This window comes from Pipistrellus hanaki (assembly GCF_964339955.1).
Source record: "Pipistrellus hanaki genome assembly, chromosome: 6".
NCBI lineage: Eukaryota > Metazoa > Chordata > Mammalia > Chiroptera > Vespertilionidae > Pipistrellus > Pipistrellus hanaki.
In genome coordinates, this window is record NC_140508.1 from 10,340,646 (window position 1) to 10,362,822 (window position 22,177).

At 43.2% G+C, this 22,177-nt stretch overlaps 1 protein-coding gene across 1 annotated transcript in view; it reads right to left on the bottom strand.

Moving 5' to 3' along the window:
• DOK5 (docking protein 5) overlaps positions 1-22,177 on the bottom strand; it is a 125,631-nt gene that overhangs the window by 39,819 nt on the left and 63,635 nt on the right. The window contains exons 3-5 of the mRNA XM_084888453.1: positions 8,042-8,156; positions 7,843-7,962; positions 5,022-5,211 (exon numbers count right to left, since the gene is read on the bottom strand). Of these exons, the coding sequence (XP_084744579.1) occupies positions 5,022-5,211; positions 7,843-7,962; positions 8,042-8,156 (425 nt within the window). The remainder of the gene's footprint in view (positions 1-5,021; positions 5,212-7,842; positions 7,963-8,041; positions 8,157-22,177) is intronic.

Below are 22,177 nucleotides of genomic sequence, written 5' to 3' on the forward strand. Positions count from 1 at the left end.
GAAGAACAAGGCTTCCTCCATGGAAGGAGGCTTGGCTTGGGTGGTGAACACACAATACATACACAGGTGATGTATCATACAATTGCACACCAGAAACCTATATAATTATATTAACCAATGTCACCCCAATAAGTTCAATTTTAAAAAGAAAGAAAGAAGAACTAGACTAACTACCCACAGAATGGTAACATTTAGCCTTTTTAGAAATCAACAGGGTTTGGAAGAAGAGCTGAGTGTGACTCCTGAATCTTCTATTGGACCAGCCACAAAGATGCCCACCTTTTAAGATGGGAATAGTGCCCTGCACAGGAAGCACAGCTGGTTAGAGTGTCATCCTAATGCGACAAGGTTGCAAGTTCGATCCTCAGTCAGGGCATATGCAAATATCAACCAAAGAATACATAAATAAGTGGAAAAGTGAAACAACAACTCACTCTCTCTCTCTCTCCCCCCCCTCTCTCTCTCCTCCTCCCCTCTCTCCCTCTCTTTCTTCCTCTTTCTCTAAATAAATTTTTTTTTAAAAAAAATAATAGTCCCTAGTTTATATAATCACCAAGTGGCTTCAGTGAGCCTGTATTTGAAAAGTGCTTACTTAGTACAGTGACTTTCATAGAGTAAGGACTCAGTAAATACCAGTGACTATTTTCAGTGGTGGGTAGCCCTGCAAGAGCGGAGTTTCTCAGTCAGATAAGCGAACCTGGTCATTCTTCGTGTGGAGGACTGCTGGTGAGCGAGGGTTTAGCAGAATCGCTGGGCCCTCCACCCACGAAGTGCCCCAGCCAGCGCTGTGACAAACACAAATGTCTCCAGACCTTGTGGAGCATCCCTGGGAGCCGTCCCCCCATGAGAACCGTGTTCTGCACCTCACACCACTCTGCGTGCTGTTGCTAACCGCAGTTGGTCACTTCACCCCATTTGCTTTGAGCAATTATTAAATGTTGTTTTGGGCACATTGTCAGTGTTTTTTTTAAACCTCACATCCATTCCCCTCAGATGGCATCGGTACCCACTTCCTGACCTGGGAGAACCACCCATTCAATTCACACCCTGTGGGCTTTGCACACAGTACTCAGTGCAGCGCCTGACACGCTGTAAATGTAATGGTCAGCACGGGGCAGGGATCTCTCTTCTACAGGCTGATGGTGTGCGAGCAGCCAAAGCTCCCAGCAGCCACCAGGTGGAGCCAGAGGGAAGCCATCCTGGAGGAAAGGGGGGTGAGCTCTGACACCTAGGGTGGTTGGTCATTGCCCCTGAATGAAGCCTAACCTGAAGCCATCCCTATTCCCTGGGCTTCGGGCTATGCAAGCCCATGAATTCCTTTCCTGCTCTTGTCAGTTTGGGTTGATACAACTGCCTACTCGGTGCCGACCTTCAGACACGTGTTTGTCCATGTAACTGTACCGATCTCCATGGCGATCTTGTGACTATGTGTTATGTTATACTGGTGTCCCAGGTGGACAATGGAAGCTCAGAAAGTTAGACTCACTCCAGTTCCCTCAGCCAGTATGCGGTAGAATTATAATTTAATCTGTTTTATCCAACTCCGAATCCAGTGTATCCACGGTCCGTCTGGGTGGGAGGAATGGGGCCACTGTGTAGGACTAACACTCAGCTCCATTGACAGAGGCTGAGGAGGAGCAGAAGTCTTCCCAAGGCCATCCCGTGTGTTCCCAACAGAAACTGTGTGAAGTCTGTGCAGAAGCATGTTGGACGTGTGAGAATGACTGGCCTAGGGAGGAAATTTAGAGCAGTGAGACAGGTAGGAAATTATGTTACTTAATATGAAATGGCCTTAATATGAACACACCCAAAACAGCCCAGGAAAAAGTTATCTTCACTAATAAAGCAAGGCAGATATGAAACCGTCACGCTTGGGAGACCAGGGATGCTCTTATTATCCGGAGCATCTTGATGGTAACTATAAAAATTCATCTTCATTTGAGTCTCAGGAAAAATATTAAATAGTAATAGTACCTCGTGCTTCACACTGTCTGCATCCTATAAAACCAGCCCTGCCCCAAGGGGAATCGTAACAAAACAGCAAAGCTGCTCCTCCAAAGAAGCCCAGCACCTTCTAGGCCATGTGCATGCACTTGTGCTTTTCCCTACAAGGAAGCTACACCTTGGGTAAACTTACAAGGGAAGGGAATCACTCTGACTAAGGTCAAGAGCTAATAACGAACATAGATTAGCACCCAGTCTCTATGATTCCTGAGCCAGGCTCCCTCAACAACGCCACGCGGACTGAGAAGTGAGTGAGATCCCAAGAACACAATCCCAGTACTTGTCCTTCGGATCGACAGTCTTGAGTTTTCACAGCCTCACCAGCATGGCATGGATAAGTATGCTGCTCAAGTCCTAACCAGTTTTGCTCAGTGGATAGAGCATCGGCCTGCGGACTGAAGGGTCCCAGGTTAGATTCCGGTCAAGGGCATGTACCTTGGTTGTGGGCACATCCCCAGTAGGAGGTGTGCAGGAGGCAGTTGATCAATGTTTCTCTCATCAATGTTTTAACTCTCTATCCCATTCCCTTCCTCTCTCTAAAAAAAAAAAAAAAAAAAAAAAAAAAAAAAAAAAAAAAAAAAAAATCAATAAAATATATTTTAAAAAAAAGAAAAAGAAAAAGAATGCTGCTCAAGATTACAAGCATCTGAAGCCCCTGCACAATATGAGATTCAAGACTCTTGCCCTAACTGGTTTGGCTCAGTGGATAGAGCATCGGCCTGTGAACTCAAGGGTCCCAGGTTCGATTCCAGCCAAGGACATGTACCTTAGTTTTGGGCTCATACCTAGTAGTGAGTGTGCAGGAAGCAGCTGATCAATGTTTCTCTCTCATCGATGTTTCTCTCTATCCCACTCCCTTCCTCTCTGTAAAAAATCAGTAAAACATATTTTTTTTAAAAAAGACTCTGTGGACTGGGTTGTGGGTATTTTTAACCACCTAAGAGCTGGAGTTCCTGGAGTAAATACCCAAAAGGTCAGACCATAATGAAACCAATGACATGGAGTAAAGCTCTTCCATTTTCCAAGACAGCGCTTCATAGCTTTCCGTCAAAGGTCACTGGGTAATTGTGAAATGTATGTCTCCAAGTCATGCACACTTGTACCTACCACTTCTTCCACCTGAACTATTTCAGTAGCACTCTTTCATCTGTGCTCTGCATCCTGTTGTTTACGAATGAGGAACATGATTTCACACACACACACACACACAACCTGCTTAAAAACAGCTCTGCATGACAGAAGAAATATAAGTTTTTAGAATAATTTTAAGACCTTAGAAGTTCAACCAGATTTCAACCTGAATAAATTAATCTTGAGGAAGGCATTAGGAGTAGTAAAACCTAGAACATTAATATATTTTCAAAAAGAAGTTTCAAATACTTAGGAGATACTATTAATGTTTGTTAAGGTTTCAAAAGCTTCAGAAATTTTAATAAAAAAGCCATATGCTTTTCCTATCCTTGTTTCCTATAGAGAGTGAATCAAAGAACAACTGAGAAATATTCGTGTTTGAATGAGTGCTGCCCGAGATGGGCGCCAAATGTCCCAATCGCTGGGGAATTCTCCTGTACGCCAATGTGAGTAACAGCGGGGAGGGTGTGGGTTTACGGCCAATAGGAAACAATAGGAAAGTCTATTTTAAAATATGTTCCACCTTGATTTCACTGGTTAGGATGAATACATAAGTAACATCTGAGAACCAAACAGGACAATATACCCACCTTCCCAAACAAATACTTAATTTCCTATTTAGAGGTTTTCCCACGAGGATGACAAATAAGTAATTCTGGCAAAGGAAGAACATTGCACTGAAGATTAAAATTTTATTTTCTAATGTGAGGACATTTGCTGTCTCTGGGAGATTCACTGACTTGTTTATAGCATTTCATCCCGGAGGTGAAACTGTCCTCCACCTAACATGCCCTTTCAGAACTCGAAAATAAATGGACCGGAGAAGAGCAGTATGGGAGAGAAGGATCTTACTTTCCAGAATGGTTGTAAGAGCACCGAACTGATCATATTTCTGAAAAGCAAATTTTAACCAATTGGGCTTTGTTTGGAATGAATGAACAGAGTAACTTGAGGGGAGCGTTACTATCATAGACTCAGGTGGGTCAGGGTCTCGGGTGGTCAGAAATTCTGTGTTTACTCTCCTTATCCCAAGTATATCCCTGTCCTCTCTGACACACAATTGTTGATGTTGTTGTTTGTTACTTTAGTGTGTTTTATTTTATCTTCCTTTTTATTTTATTTCATTTTTATTTTTTGATACAATTTTGTTTAAGTCATAAGTTGTTTCCAACTTTAGTGCAATGCCAGGCCATATGCAGAAGGACCTGTATTTCTTAAAATTCAGTCATTTACAGTTCAGAAATGTAAAATTGGCATGCACTATTTCAAAAATAGAGCCTACTTTTGATGGAGGGTGGGGAGAAGGAAAAGGAACACTGATTAGGCTGATCTCTTTGCAGCTAATGATCAACCCAAATGCTAGGGCGCCATGATCTCTCTCCCCATGAACGCCCAGCAGGAAAGCGGGGAGAGCTCCTGGGTGTGGCAAGGAGCATGTTTTGGAATCAGCCTCCTCTGGGACCAGCAACCAGCACCCTCACTGCACTGTGGGCAGAGCAGGTGGAGCTCACGGCTGCAGCTCCCAAAGGTGCCCCCCTCGCCTGGCTGAGGGACATAAATGGAATAACAACAGGGAGGTTTTCCAAATCCAAGGAGCTGGCCCCTGTTTGGCTTGACCAGTGAAGGGCACATTTGGACCTGGTTCAACTGCAGTCTGTGGTATGAAATCAAGCCGTGCAATGAATATTCGTATCACATTCATGGAACATTAGAATTGCCCATGGAAAAGGAAGCCATGTTTAATATATGAATGTTTTACCACACACCCCTATGGTTACGGTCTATGCAGTCCCTCAAGGGTGATGCAAGGTGGGTCTCGTACGAAACCCAGGCCTCTGAGGACGCAAACCTGGGGAAAAACACAGAAAAGCAATCAGCGCACTCACCTCCCTGCCTCAAAAGTGAACCAAGCAGCATCTCGCCCGTACCGCCGCAGGGCGCTTAGCGGCCAAGAGATGAGTTTGACTCTGGGATTCTGGACGTCCCAAAGACAGATGTGCTCATATGTAATCTGCAAGGCACATTCGCCATGTACATCTAAGTTAGGAGATGGCATCAAATACACATTGAATCTCTCTGGGAGAAAAACAAAAGGTTAGTCTAAAATCCCCAGGAATAAAACAGCAAAGACATTGTAGGAACAGAGGCATTTCAACATCATTCAGGCTCACTGTCTAGCTTCTGACTGAATACTCAGGGAGATAAATCTTTCCCACCCATTCCACAGTCCCAGAAAATGATTTTCAAAATGAAGACCATGCTAAATCACATAATAATGATACAATCTGGCTGACAACGTACACTAAACACTATTTAAATGAGCAAAGAGTGTGTTTTTTAAATTTTTTTAATTTGCATAATAAAAAAAAACGTGTAGGCCAATAAAAGACCAAAGTGATGAAACCATTAAAACACCTTTCCCTGCCAAGCACATGCTTGTTCCGCCCACACTTTTGTGTTCACAAAAGATGCAGGTGCAAAATAACAGTCGACTTATCATTTTCATAACTAGATGAATAAAACGGTATCCCAAACTGTCTGAGTAAAACTCAACACGGACACCGTGCACTTCACAGACCAGCAGTTTGGGAAGGAGTCAATGGATATATCTGAACTAGTTTTAACAGTGAGCTGTCTTCAGCCAAACACTGGAAAGAAATATCCATTTGCTTGCTGGGATGACTATTAAAATTTAAGATTACTCTAAGATTACAGCTCTTGACTTATTTTACTGCAGCCAAATTTCATCTCTACAGGCACAATCATGGTATTTCTATTACATTTTAGAAAATTCAATAATTTAAGAATTTACTGAGTCAAAAACCTTTAAGTGAAATCTGAACATCTCTACAGCAAACACATTTTCACCTACCCATCATTGTTGATTGAGCACATCTGACAAAACAGAGTGGCACTAATAAGACTGATGCCATTCTCAGCTAATTATTTTATAGTAAATATGTCCTTAGAATTTTCATATATTTTATTTGAATTTAGTAAGCAGAGGTGTCAAGAATGTGCAATGTATTAATGCATCTTTTACTGAAGTTTTCTAAGTTATTTTAAACTCCCTCTAACCAAATATTTGCTGGAACAAAAACTGTCATCATTGATTAGAAAGTAAGAGAGACCGTCACCAGTTTATTTGCTTAAAGGTCCTTTATACTTTGCTTGAGAACGGCAACAGCAAATATTGGCGAGAGGGACCATTTCTATTACAATTCCTTGCAATCATGCAAATTGATATTGTGAAGTGCCTTAAAAGACTTAGCTGAGTTCCATAATCAACCCTATTACTTATCTCCCAGAGAATGTATTCCCATTCCCATTTGATAGAAGAGGAAACTGAGGCATGGGACATTGGTACAGGGAAGGTCACTCCCAGTTACAGCCCACCCTTGACTTCAGCCTGAATTGCCATCAGGATGCAGCCTCACACACAGAAATGTGTGAGAAACAAGTGCTGATCAGAGCACCACAGCCTGCCATGCTTCCTTTCTGTGTTTGGGTTCACGGGCACCTGCCTGTGAGACATGGCAGGTGGGTTCTCACAGCCCAGGTGTATCCTGATGTGGTGACCACAGAAGGAGTCTGGGCCTGCTGCATGATGCTGGCATGTGTCCACCTCCCTGCAACTCAGCTTCCTAGTCTATAAGAGGTGCCTTTGAATTAACCAGCACTTCCAGGTCCCGTCAATAGTGCTTCCATGGGGGAGGATTGGGGCAGGTCTGGTGCCTCCCTCCCAAGTAATCCTAGGCTGTGACCGTGTCATGAAGACATAGTTCCTGTTAGAAGGGAGGACGTATTTTACGGACAGTGGCGTGTGCGCCCACAGAAGGGGTCAGCCCTATTCCTGGCTGAGCCAGGTGACCCACGGCCTCTGGGTTGTGACACAGCCTCAGAGCTCGATGCAATGGACTAAAGCAGAACTCTGGGACCCAATCTGCCTGCCACAGGCTCAGCCATTTGGAGACAAAGAAATGATTCTCACCTCCAGGCTCGCACTGTAAAATAAACCAAGATTGATTTTTTTTTTCTCCTGAAGTGTCATGAATATTTTGGTCATTATTACTTGTAATGATTTATTCCCAGGTTGGATGTTGAGCTCCAAGAGTTGGCTCAAGTGTTTCAGTAGATAGAAAGAAAAAATCACATATGCCAGTGGGTTTAAACTTGATGAAGTTTCGTAAAGTTCAAATTCTATTAAAAAACACTGGAAGGCTTTCAATAAAAGTGAAAAAGGCAAGGCACAGATTCATGCCACTGTTTGCCTGGACATTCTAAATACAGGACCACAAATAGTGCGGAATCAAACACTAGCTATTGGAACCGGAGCAAGACCTTTAGCTCTTCTAAGCCTCAGTTTCCTCGCCTATAAATTGGGGAAGTAATGGGACCTAAGTCATAGGGCTGCTGGGAAAACCAAAAATCTACCCACCTTCCTCAGGAGCAGGCACGGAGCAGGCTCCCCCCAATTTCTAGCTGATAATATTATAGATGTATTCATATCATGCATCGAAAGCATATTAAAAAAAGAAACACGCTGACATATTAACACAGGTTTTAGGTGAAATAAAAGCTTATTTTGCTTCTATATACATTTTGTATAACTCTAAAAGGTTTACATAATGAAGATACATTACGTTTTCTTATACGGGGACAAAACAGTTTCACAAAAGAGCAAAGCAGAGAATTCTCTTTACGTACCACTCTGCTCTCTCTCAACCCCTGTGGCCAGCAGGTCGGGCTCCCCGAGGCTGATGTCATTGATCCGCGTCCCCACGCACTCCATCTGGAGCACCTTGCACCACTCATCAGCCTCGAGATCTGCGGAAACGCCCAAGAGGAGCCCGTGAGCCCGTGCCCAGGCCGGCCGGAAGCAGCCCGCCCCGCCGCACGAACGAACCTGATTCACAAGCGAAGGTCTTGGAGGTGTCATCGCTGAAGTAGATCCCTATGGCGTGCTTCTTGGTGCTCTTGGGCAGTCGAGCCACATTCTTCACGTTGTTGAGTTCTGTCACCTGGAAAGTAGACAACCACAAGTTCGGTCACACTCCCCAGATGGTGCTTCCCACCAACAACCCCAACCAAGGGCAGACACAGGGAAAAAGATGAACACAGCTCGACAGTGTCATCAAAGCTCAGACTCACTCCAGTGTCATCCTTAACACAGCGCAAGGAAGGTTAACACGTTACCTGCGTTTTCTGAATATTCTGAGATATGTTATGTGGCAAGACTCCCCTTTTTAGAGGTAGAAAGCTAGTTTTATTTAGTCCTTCTATATCCCCCTACCCCAAAGACTCGCTTCTCCACATTTCTCATGTCCATCTCCATCGCTGTGGACAGCCACTCTGAGTGGAAGCGTCTTAAATCCAGGGACCCTGAGGAAGGAGAAGGAAAGCTGGTCCAGTGCATACTGAATGATCCCACTCTGCCAGCCAGAGATGGAGTGTCAGGACCCCCAAAACGCCCTCCACTCAGGTTCAAGTCTTCTGTCCAGCACAGAAAGCTGGTCTGTGAAACGTTTCCACCTCCTGGCTTCTCTCTTTGACCTCTTAGCTTTTCTCTATGACCTCCTGGCTTCTCTCCCTAACCTCCTAACTTCTCTCTCCAACCTCCTGGCTTCTCTCTCTGAACTCCTAGCTTGTCCCTCTCTACCCCAAGATTCTCTCTCTGACCTCCTGGCTTCTCTCTCTCTGAAATCCTAGCTGCTGCCTCTGAACTCCTAGCTTCTCAGTGGCAATGGACACTGTCTGAGAGCTGGGAACTCTGCACTGGTATCCCCTGGCTGCTGTCAGCAGGGAAAGCTCTCCCATTGCACACTGTCTCTCTCCTGCCTCTCCCCCAGGATCCCTCCTCCCTTCAACACATTTGTAAGCCCCTTCCCTTATCGTGTCCTAACGTTGCTCCCACTCACCCTTTGGGTCTCAGTTTAACTCTCAGTTACCCACCGAGCCCTAAAGAACAACCCCACCTCCTTCCCAGCCCATCAGAGTCGCAAGACTCTACCATCCAATGACACATTTGCCCTCATGCCCTCTGATGGCCACATGGGTGATGGTTTGGTGCCTGGCTTGCCTGTGGAGGGTCGGGACAGCATGCATTGCCCACCACTACGTCCCTTGAATCTCGCACAGAGCCTGCCGCACAGTGGGAACTCAGCAAAAGGACAAGCCCACCCACAGGGTGCCTCTCCAGAGCGGACGCCCCCTCTTCTACCTCTTCTCTCTAGGGAAATGTTTCTTTTCTGCTTCCCCTGGGAAACCTGCCCTGACCTTAGTGGGAATTATTGCTCCCCTCACATGCATGCTGCATGAAGCTGTATCTATTACTCCAGCTCCCAGCGAGACACCAGTCCCCTTGCAATGACTTCCTGATGGACTCCATCGATGAAAAACAGCCATTTGAGAGTCAACATTTATAATGCCTGGCACTGTGCTTAGACTATTCTTAACTGGATGTCTCTTCTTATCATCACCAAAATGCTATGAGGCAGCTATTACTCTTGGTATTTTCAAAATCAAGAAACTGCAGCTGAGAAAGGTCAAATTCATGTGCCCAAGCTCACAGCTAACGACCCAAGTTTGCAATGAGGCAAACCACCCTTGAGCCCTGTGCTCTTCAGCTGCCTGGATGAATGCTAATGACCAGCTCTAAACGTTCAGCACAGAATCCATCTCCTCCTTGAGGGCCTCTTTCTTTTCCCAGGATGTGGGGTATGAGTGTGACGTGAGTGCCCCAGGCTGTATGTGAGTCATAAGAGAGCAGTCTACCCTGACCTGAACCACAGCAACAACCGACGCTGACATGTGTCGTTTCATTACACAGGCAGTAAGGGCAAAGAGGAAGAAATAAGTCACCCAACAAGTCAGGAAATGCAGAGAAAACTGTGTGAGTCACAACACAGCTACCCATTCTGGAAATTGGTTTAGATAATAACCACCCGACACCCCCGCTCAGGGGACGTGAGTGAGTGTTCACAGACCTGGCAGAATTTCGTTTCATTTGTGGAAGGCTATTCAAGCTCTAAAGCAGCAGTTTATGTCCCCAAATCAGACCTACATCTCAGTGAGCATGCGCGTGCACATACCTACACCCCCCCCCCCTCCGCCACACACACACAGACTCGCACAAGCAAGCTCGCACACTCCTTACTTTTAAAAAAATTGCCATCTACCCTAATCCATATATCTTCCTCAAAATACAAGGCAAAGTGATAATTACAAAAACTAACATTTGCAGATATATTTATCTCATAAAAAACTTTTATAAGATGCATTTAACACCACTGTCATTCCGTTTTGTAAAGGAGAAAACCAAGACAGGATGTATTTTTTTAATATTCCTTTAACAAAAAAACAATTTGCTGCTAAAGAACCACTTTTAAAGCAAACACAGATTTTGATAGGGTCTCAGGGTCTCATTGGATATGGATCCTCCAGGACTATTGGATCCTCACTGCTCCCTCCAACTGGAGGAGCACCCAGGACCAGGGACATGCACAGTAACCACTCACTGGCCATGTGAAGTTCTTGTCTTTTCCTTATGTCTCAGATCAACCGGAAGTAACTTCCTGCCAAGCTCAGAACTTGTTAGGAGAACTCCCCCTTGAGCCTCTGCAGTGATCGTTTTAACTTTCACTCACAGCACAAGAGCAAGACGCACCATAAGCTCTACCTGAATTATGATGTCCTTCATACAGATCTTCAGCTAACCACCACTGTTCTAGAACCACATCCTCTTAAAAACCTCCTTGCATTCATTCATTCACTCATTCATTCATCACAAATGTAAATCCATGGTTAAAAAAAACAAAAAACAATCCAGATGACAACCAATGGGCCCAACTGTCATGGCCTCACCCAGAGCAACTCCCATTTGCTTGGCACAAGCATGACACTAGATTTCAATAGAAACTTGGTCATGATTTGGTTCCCACATGAGGTCCCAAAGGTCCCTTCTGCACAGGGCCATTTGCTTATTGTTTCTTTTCTTGTGGGTTACTTGGGTAAGCTGCTAGTGGCTGGTTACTTTTTCAAATAAATCTGTGACCCCTCAATGTGTAACTTTCCTTTTTCTTTTCCAAGATATATTTAAGCTTACTGAATCCAGCTACACGATCAAACAAGACCAGAAACATCTGTATGGCTTACTGAAAATGTCAATATTAGGACCTTTGAAATACTTGATTTCCTGGAGAAACTGAGTGTGTACTTTCTAAAACCCACGTCAACTTCAAGCTTAATCTAATTTTGTACATCCTGGGGCCAACAAAATCCTTGGACTAATTGAAAATTCATAGAAGACAGCGGCTCTTTGAAAAATCCGCTGATAAAGAGATAATGAGCAGTACTAGATGGGAAGTTCTGTGATTAAAAAGGTATGTTAAGGAGCATGGAGGCAGGAAACGATGAGGTAAAGATAAGATTTGGCAAGACTGATTCCCTCAGAATTTGGAGCTATTTCGAGTCAGACCAAAGGCAAATTCTGCAGCTCACAGCAACCTTCCGTTCCTTTTCTAGACTGAATTACCTGTTCTCAGGCATCCATTCCTTTCAGCCCTTATGGCTCTTTCCTGATGAGCTTGGACTTGGTCACATAACTTGCTTTGGCCCACAGAATGGGAACTGCCATGCCACGTCTGTAGAGATGTCACCGATGTTTGTATAACTAGGTCAGATCCTCTCCTTCTGAGGGTCCCCCTCCACCTCACCAATGCTTCTGGGTCTCTGAATGTATGGACAGATGGATCAGGATACTGACATTTTGGAAATTATTTCAGTTCTCTTTATTCTTTTTAATTCATTTAAAAAAAAAAAAAAAAAAAAACTTGGACATGTGTGTTTTTTCTCCATTCTGCTTGTTTCTCCAGAAATTTTGTGTGCATTGTTTTTTTTCCAAGATTTTATTTTGAAGAGTTTCAAACACAGAAGATCTGAAAGAATAATACTGTCCTACACCATTTTCCAGGGGGACTTGTGTAGATTGTGGTGTCCAGAGGGGTCCCTGAACCAGTCCCTGAGGGACAGCCATACAACATACACCAAGCACCCAGGATGTGCAGTTATTAACATTTTACCACCTTTCTTTTATGAGCTTTATCTCTCTGTGCACATAAATAGGTAGTGCTTGTGTGAGTGCCCATACAAACACGCATCCACACTTGGTTTGGGCTGAACTACCTACAAGAAAATTGATGGCAGAAACACACGTCATCCCTACAACTTTCACAAATATTTCTTACAAATAACAAGGTTCTTACACATCATCTCAATGTCATTGTCACAAGGAAATAGGAAAGGATTCCCCGTGTCTTCTAATTGCCTTCTTATATCCAAAATCCCCTGAAAATACCCAAAAGTCTTTCAGCCCTGTGCCCACACCCGTCCGCCACCAGCCACTCCCAGGGCCAATGATGCTGCATGATTGTGTCTCTTCTTATACTGAGCCACTCTCAATTTAGAAGAGTCCCTACATTTTGCAAATGATACTGCCTTTTTGAAAAGATCTTGTCAGTGAAATGTTCCATGTTCTAGCTATGTTTGCTGATCCTCGATGCCCTTAATTTTTCTATCCCCTGTACTTCTGAAATGAAATTTACATCGAAAGGCTTGATGAGATTTAAGATAACATTTTTTGTTAAGAATGCTTTGCAAGGGCCTGGTCAGTGCTGCTCAATGGTTAGAGCATCGGGCCCACCCACCTAAGGGTGCAGATTTGATTCTAGATCATGGGAACATACGTGGGTTGAGGGTTTACTCCCCATTCTCAGTCAGGGAAAGTGTGGGAGGCAAGCAGTCGATGTGTCTCTCTCACATTTCTCTCCATTCTCTCTCTCTCTCTCTCTCTCTCTCTCTCTCTCTCTCTCTCTCTCTCTCCCTTCCTGCAAATATCCTCAAGGTGCTGCTAAGTTTCTAATGCACAGGACAGCCCCCACAGTATGGGAGTGGTACTGGGTGAGAAGCCCTGGGGTGGTAATGGAGAACAGACCAGGCTGAGAGATGCTTCATGTCACTACAGCGTGACCTTCATGGGGAACTGACGATAGTGGCGCCCTTGGAGGTCAGCAGTGAGCAGCTGGCATGGACATACATGGCAGCCTTAACCTTGGGAAGGATGGGAACCACATCTGAGGAGGAGATAAAGCCTGGAGAAGCCGGCAGACAGGCAGGCAGCAAGTGGATTCAGCTTAGGTCAGGGCATGATGAACGAAAAGACAGAGATTTAAGAGTTACTTCATGACTCTGCAGTTCCCGGCTTCTAGTTTTCTGATGATCAAAACTACAGTGTCTCCATCAAAGGAAAAAAATTACCCAACGCTCTCCTAAATTGTTGACAAATCTTTAAGTATGCCACCGATTAGGAATTCCCAAATAAAGACCACCAAATTCTTCTGGCTGTTTAAAGCCACACTCCAGATGTTTGATTCTTCCTATGTGACCCTGTTCACTAACATGAATGCTTAACAGCCGGAGATTAACACAGTGGCCATACTTTCCAAGTTCAATTTGCTACCGACATAGTTTTGCATTAACAAAAAACAATTACACGATACACGATTCCATTTTCCAAATGGATTAGTTTGTAACTATATGGAGAGACCGATGAAATTTCTTCTGCTGTTTCATGAGAAGATTAGACCATCGGATTTTAAAGCGTACATTCCCTTGAGGATCTGGTATATTTCTGGGAGAACTGTGCCATTAGCAGGCACTGTGTGGGGATTGTAAGTGTGTTTCTGGCGTGCTGCAAGGTCAATCTCCATCTAGAAAAACAAGGATCTGATTTCCAGTTGTTCTCCCTCCTTTGCTGATGGGAGGGGAGGGCTGATGATTTATTTACATTACAGAGTGAGGAGGAGGCCGCTACCTAAAAGGCAATTTGCCGCCTTGCTTTTTGTAGGCAGCATCCTAATTATTTTTCTCCTTATGGGCCTGAATGAATTAAGTGAGCAATTCACTTTGTATATGCAAATTGCAAATTTCTGCAGAAGCTTCAAATTGCTTTATTCCTTTAAAAAAAATTAAAGCCATTATCCTATTGAAAATGAAGAGGCATAAGCCCTTTCACTTTTAAGGTTGTCTCTGAAAATAAAAGTAAAATGAAAGCAATCTATTTTGGGGCCCATAATGTTTTCTCAAGTATTAACAAAGTAATCAATTACACTATTCTTCTTATTGTTGCTTTTGCTATAACGCTCGTTTTTATGTTATTATTATGTGCTGAAATTTCAGAGTACTCCAAAATACCCCGCTAACCATTTCTGTTTAAAAATATTCCAGATTTCTTGTGTTCCAAGCCTTTAAATGTTTCTGTACTGTCTTTCAAAAAAAAAAGCACCGATGGCTTTAAGATACAGTGTCAGTAAGAGGGACAGCAACTCAGCAGAAATGGGCTCCGTTCCCATCGCAAATGTCACCACAAAGCAATGCTTCCCATCGTCTCCCCTGGGGCCCCGAACACAGCAGGGTGAGCAAACAGCTTATGAAAGGGTTCCTCAGAAAGAACCAGTCTAGACAGTGCCACCCACCCCCAGAGAGATGGTTCCATTCTTTCCCCAAATAGCCACAGCCGCTGGTCCCTGAAATAAACCAGCCAGGGCCTGCCTGAGCCATCCATCCACTGTCTCCCTGAAGAGCGGGCCTTTATTTGCACATGTGAAATGGCTTAAATGACCCGTCCCCCCTGTCTTCCTTAAAGTGCACTTACACTGAGAAGCCTGCATCTGAAATGTATGCAGAGAATGGTTGGTGTCTGGGGTGGGGGGCACTCTCCTAGGATCTTGGTGGGTTGGGGGGAGAGGGATGAGGGGGTGCTTTTGAATCGCCTATCTGGGCACAATTTGGCAGGAGTTACAAAAAGTTGAAAGGTGTGGGATATTCCCTGACAATTGCACAGCTTTTTCTTCCAGAAAGATTAGCACGAGCACATCAAAGACAGAGGCACAAGTTTTTCATCCTAATTAAATTGATATTAGCAAAAAATTAGAAACCATTTTGTCCTCCAATTTGGGCATTTCTTAAACAGATCACGGTATATCAAATATTAAAGAGTACTCTAGAACTGTGAAATTAATGAGTTGTCATTAATAAGCCACTGATGATTGGCTTAGAGGGAAAGGGGACTAGTATAATTGATGTCATCATTTAATGTATCTCATGAACTTTAATTTATCCCCTGGCTGTGAAAGAAATTACTACTACAAGTTATGTAAGAACTACAGACCCACCCAAGTATCCCGGGGAAATCTGCAATTATGGTCTCCTTACACAAGAATGTACAGTATGCCATGAATTACTCCATTCCTGCTCTAAAAGTAGGAGCTATATATGAGTGAGACTGATTCTATTTGTATAAACAGAGAAAACAGTCTGAAAAGTGCACATCGATTTAACTTTCCAGATTCCTTGAAGCAGATAAATGAAAGGGTCGTATCTGTGTATTAGATGACCCAGGTCATCATTTCCTTTCATTTTACTCCATACACTTCAGAATTGTTTAAACTGGTTAAAAGGAACAGATATGATGTTTGTAATTTAAAGAGTAAGAAGAGTGAAGAGGGAAAAAGCCCTGGAAAATATTTTAAAGTGAGGGGAGTGGATCTCCATTCTTTGTCAACACATCTGCCGGACCAGTAACTCATTTGGCCAACAGTACTCTGTGATTTCTCTCAAACCGGAAACCATTAACTAATTTCTCAATGACTTCCCTTTGACGTCATTTACACAGAGCTTCTGTGCGCACCTGGATTATGGCTAAGGGTTTCCACTCGAAGGTAAGATAGCATAGGAAAAGCCCTGGAGACACAGGGTCTTAAAGTCATGTAAGAAATAAGTGTAAATGGGGGGAAAGGAATTTGCAATCAATGAACTTTGTAGGTGAAATTTGTTTTCATTTTGTCCTTCTTGTTTTTCCACATGTATGTGTGTGCTTAAGTCAAACACACGTACAGACCAGTGACAGAGTAAACAGATGAAATTTTCATAAGCCTTTAAAAAAAAATGAGGCTCTTTCCAAAATGCAAGGAAAACTAACCACTTTGAACAATTAGTTAAATCATTGAGGGATTGGAAAAAAATAATTTAAATAAGATGACCATTTTATCAAATTATAGGCCAAAAATGACTTACACAAATTAAGCACTTAATCCAATAGGACTTTAAATTTAGTCCAAACTAAATAAAATAATTAGGTATAAGCTTAAAACATGTACAGGATATGGAGACTGAACATTACAAATGCTGATGAAAGAAATCAAATATTGAAATAAATGGAGTGACATACCATGTTCATGAATTGAAAAACTCAATATAGACAGAATGTCAGTTCTCCCACTTTTTGGTCCATAGTTTTAATGTAATTCTTTTCAAAAGCCTACATGGGTTTTCTGTAGAAATACAAGCTTATTTTTAAATTTTATGCAAAGGGAGGCATAGAGTAACGAAAACAACCTTTAAAAAGAGAATAAAATGAAAGAAATAATTCTACCAATATCAAGGATTATATCTACAGTAACCAAGAGAGTATGATATCAGTAGAAAAATAGATACATAGTTCAATGGAAAAGAATAGAGAATCTAGGGATAGACCCAAGCTAATATGTCCAAATAATTTTTGACATAGGTATAAAAGCAATTTAATGGGGAAAGAATAACTCTTTTCAACAAGTGGTGTTAAAATTATTAGACATTAATAGATAAAAAAAGTGAAACTCATTCCACATCTCACACCCTGTACAAAAAGTAAACTCAAAGTGAATTATGGACTTAAATGTAAAATATAAAACTATAAATGTTTAAAAGGCTTTTTAAATAATAAAACTGGGAGATCCCAGCCAGTGTTGCTCAGAGTATCGACCCATGAACCAGGAGGTCACATGCCAGGGTTGTGGGCTCGATCCCCGGTCAGGAGTATGAGAAGGGCAGCCAATCAGTGGTTTTTTCTGATCACTGATATTCCTATTTCTCTTTCCTCCTCCCTTCCTCTCTGAAATCAACAAAAACATAATTTTTAAAAACTGGAAGAAATTATTCAGGACCCAAGGTTAAGCAAAGAGTGCTTTGAGTGGCATAAAAAGCATGATTCATAAAAGTAACAATTCAAATACAGCAGCACAGCAAAATTAAAACTTTTGTTCTGCAAGAGACTGTTTAAATAATGAAAAGATAAGCTATAGAATGGGAAGAAATATTTGAAACCACATATCTGACAAAAGACTAGTATATAAATTTTATTTTTTTTAATCTGCCAAATTTAATAATAAAAAATACAGTTAAAAATGGGTAAAGAACATATTTCACCGAAAAAGAGATGAAGATGGTAAATAAGTACATGAGAATCATCAGCCATTAAGGAATATCATCAGACAGCCATTAAGGAATGCAAATTAAAATCCCAATGAGAACTCACTATCAGCAAGACTAAAATAAAAAAATAAAAATAAAAAGTGGCAGCACCAAAAGCTGGTGAAGATGTGGAGAAGCTGGATCCCCCAGCACTGCTGGTGGGAATGTAAAATGGTGCAGTGCTTTGTAGCAGTCTCATAAAAGCAAGCATGGGACCACCGTGTGACCCAGCAATTTCACTCTTGGGATTTTATCCCAGAGAAATAAAAATTTATATTCATACAACAATATGAACACGAATGTTCACAGCAGCTTTATCCATAATAATAATAAAATAAAATAAAAAGTCAAAGTACTGGGAGTCATTGAAAGAGGCAATGCTATATTTCAAGATTTTGTAAAGGTAGAGACAGCTACCTCCGAAGAGGACACGTCTTAGAGGAGGGAGAAACGTGTAAAAAAGAACGAGCCACTGGGAAAGATAAGCTGGCAGAATTCTTGAGAAATGACGCTAGGAAGCTGGCTCACTGGGAGGAATCGAATCCGACTTTTGCAGAAACAAGAACAGCATGTGAAGCTGGGGATACAGGAGAGTGCCCTGGCCACTAAGGAAGGACAGAACAACAGAACCATGAGCCTGAAAGGTCAGGCAGAACGACAAAGGTCATCATGGCCACTCCCCCCGCAGTCAGAGGGACTTCCCTTTTACAAAGCCATTCGCTTGATCCCATCCGTGTACAAGTCCACCCCTGATTTGGGTGGAGCGGGAAGATCCTCCCATTTGCTCACTGCTGAAATAACCAGGGCCAAGCAGACTTCAGTAAACAAGCGGGCCCCAGAAGCAGCACTCAAGACTGGGTTCCTTAGATAGTGAGATGTGCTTGTTCCCCGGAATATGTGCCTTAATAAAACCAGTGGCTCCACATGCAATTGCTTTTTGAAGTGCTGCCTTACGGTGGCTCTGCTGTCCTAACGGCAGGTCTCCCTGAGCCTCCATAACCGTCCTCCCCCCATCCCCCAGTGGGCTTGGCATCTCAGGAATAAGAAGGAAAAGCAGCCCTTACTAAACCGTGGCCACAGAACCCTGGTCCTCCCAGAACGCCCTCTGCCGCACCCTCCAGTGCACAATTAGGGACACGCTTATATTAGAGAAATTGTTGGGTGCGTGCTCTAGTCCACTGGATCTCACAGTGACGTGAAGAAGCTATGATCTGACCTGCCTTGGAAGTCACGTTACACAGAAGCCAAGATGCTTGAAGGAGCATAGGCTGGGTGAGAAAGCGGGGGTCCCAAACCCGGGCCCAGCAAACGCCCCAAGCCACGTGCCTCGGTCTTCCTTCCACTCAGAGCCCTTCCCACTGTCCCTCAGCACAAACAGTAAACTGTGCAGAGGAACGCTCACCCCTTCGGGTGAGTGTGCACGACTTTGATTTCCTGAGTGAGAACAGTGGACTTGTGTCTAACGAGAGCAACTATATTTAACACCACTGGCGCCTTCCCACGGTTGCAATTACACTTCATCAGACTCACAGCCCCTCTGACAGCTGAGTGCTGGCGGGCGCTTCGGGAAGAGGTAAAGAAATGGAAAATGAACTGCTCTGTATGTGCATTATTCATATATTTACTTCCCCATTTTTGCACGAGAGCACCGTTAGCTACACGTGCAGTGAGGAAGGCACCAACTTTTAAAAGTCTACGGCCAATGTCTTGTTTTAAAACTTCTAAAAAGGATCCTATGCATAACTGGCATTTTTTTTCCTTAGTAATATATTTAAAAAGAAAATGAACACAGCCCTGTGTTCTACTGATTTCCTAGGACCGTGGTCGGCAAAATGAGGCTCGAGAGCCACATGTGGCTCTTTGGCCCCTTGAGTGTGGGTCTTCCACAAAATACCACGGCCTGGGTGAGTATATCTTGAAGAAGTGGCGTTAGAAGAAGTTTGAATTTAAAAAACTTGGCTCTCAAAAGAAATTTCAATCATTGTACTGTTGATATTTGGCTCTTTGACTAATGAGTTTGCCGACCACTGTCCTAGAGGAAAGAGATGTTGGTCTCGGTCCCACCGCCTCTGCACTGACCAAACAGCAGAGTGTATGGGCCCTCATTGCTCTCGGCAATTGCTTCATTCACAGCCAGATGAACTCAGAAATCTGGTTACGGTGTGCTACGCATAACCCCCAGCCTGTTATTATCAAGATTCATAAATTACACAGCATTTAGGTTTTAAAAAATGCATCTCTCAGAATCACTTCAGCATTTGTATGCCCCTGAGAGCTGAATACTGAATGTATCAGATCTGAAAGAACAGGAAGGATGGAGCGGCTGCAGGAACTCATCAAGGGCTTGGAGGCTTGATGTAGATAATTCTTCCTGCTAATGCTTTGAACTTTGGTTAATGGTTATTAGAGATGAAAAGGAACTGACTTGCCACGTTCCTCGCAGATTTACATATTAAAGCCCAAAGCCAGCAGGTAGAAGTCTGAAATAGGGCAAGCTTGTCCTCAATTTCCCCTTGCTTGTCCCACATTCAAAGAGGAACTTCCAGTCCGCTTCGGTCTTCCCTTTGAGGCTGTCCCAGAAAACTTCCCAGTCCTGGCTTCCCCACCCCTGTCATCACTCAGCCCCTTTCCTCCAAATCAAAACTCCTGTTCCTGACTTCACATGTCTTAAGTACAGATTTTTTATTTTTTCTGGAAAGTGAAATAAAACTTGAACACAAAGGCATCTATTGTATTCCCTGAGTTGACAATGCTCATTGCTTCCCAACCAACATGTACAAAGTGTCTTCTGTGTGTTAGGCTCTGATAACTAATAGAGAATCACGCCTAACCCCACCCCCAAAACCTCTACCCTTGTGGACCTTACTTTAGGGTGGCCCAGTGGCAAAGACAATAAGAAACAACCAAGTAAATGCATATGTAGTGATAAGTGCCTAAGAGAAAAATAAAGGGAGATGGGGGCAGGGGTCCAAGGACTCCCATTTAAATAATGAAGTCAAGAAATGGCTTCACTTTGAGATAATGTAAGCAATGACCTGAGCAAAGTAAGGCAATGAACTCTGTGGATATTTGTGGGGACAGTATTCCAAGGAAGGGGAAAAGTAAGTTCAAAGGCAGGACTGTGCTTGGTCTACCCCAGGGAAAGCAAAGTGCCCATTGTGCCTGGAGCTGAGGCAAGTGGGATTGGGGAAGCTGCACCGGGGAGGTGAAACCAGCCACAGGGTGTCAGATTGTGAGTGTGAGTCCACTAGAAGGACTTGGTGAGGGTTTGGAGCTAGGTATTATAATGTGATTGAGGTATGTTTCTAGGCCTAGAATTAGGCAGCCCAGGAGCTGGGACCACAGCAATAGTAACAGAGTGTGAGAAGTGTTTGGAGTCACTGTGCATATTGACCACAGAGCCAACACCACATGCTGGGGGGTTGTATTGGGAAGTTTCTCTGCAGTATTCCTTGCTGGTCCTCTTTCTTCTCTTGGGCATATGTAGGTCTGTAAGCAAAGCAGAGCCCATTTATCGTTCTACATCCAGAAAGGCCGGTAGAGGGGCTGTGAAGACTCGGTGTTTCAGGATGTATGCAGGACCCAACGAAAACAAAGAAGGACTGACGGACATCAGCCACCAGACAGAACAAGAATCTGCTGGTATCTTAGTCTGTTCAGGCTGCTATGACACATTACCATAGCAATTTATTGTATAAACCAAGGTGTCAACATGGGCCCTTAATCCGATGTTAAGAAGTTGCCACTTGAGGAGAATTTGCATGAAAAGAAAGATTACTCATTTTCCCTTACTTAGCAAGATTCCTATGCTGATGGATCTACTGGTTTCAGAAAACATCTTACATGGCAAGCAGCCCCTGGTAATTTCTCACCAAATGAGGATCAGAGTCTTCGATATGGAAAACCAACACAATCAAAATGTTTCATCATAAACATAGCATGTTCCTACTCAGTCAAAAGAGTAGTCTTTTCCCAGCATGGGAATAGCTGGAGCCTTGGGGAAAATAAGTGATTCCTCGCACTTTTACACATTTTCACGGAAAGGGAAAACACGAAGGCTGCCGATAACGAGGACTATGAATACCATCACCACGTGGAGGGAAGGAGGCGCCTGATTTGTGAACCCAATAAGTAAGTATATCTTGCATTACCTTAATTTTCTACCTCTGAATGAAGCATTTCAACACACACACACATTTATTATTTTTAGTAAGGAAGTCTCACTGCTACTGCTAGGAAAACTGGATATCTGAATTAATTTTAGTCATCAAACTTAAAGAAATAAATGAATGGGCAGAACTTCCTCCTCCTCTACCTATCACCTATTTTCCAGCCCGCCCAGGCCCCCAAGCCCTACCCTATCGCTGTCCCTTCTCCTAACACTCCAAGCTGGCATGAGGGTCTATTTTGCATTGCACTGGGCTACATTCCATGAGGTCCAATCCTGACTCTCAAGGCTCTGTTGTTGGAAGCGGGGTCTACTACGCAAATTGAAAATTTACAAAACAACATGGTAAGTTCTTACACTAGGGATTGGAAAACCACAATTACTTTAAATAATTAGCAAGTGGATATTACTTTAGAGATGCTTTGTGCTTGGAAAAATTATTACTTATACCTTGGTCAAATAATCAGGAGAAGTTTTCAGAGTCAATGAGGTTGAGTTGCCTACTTGTGAACAGATGAACTGGAAAGC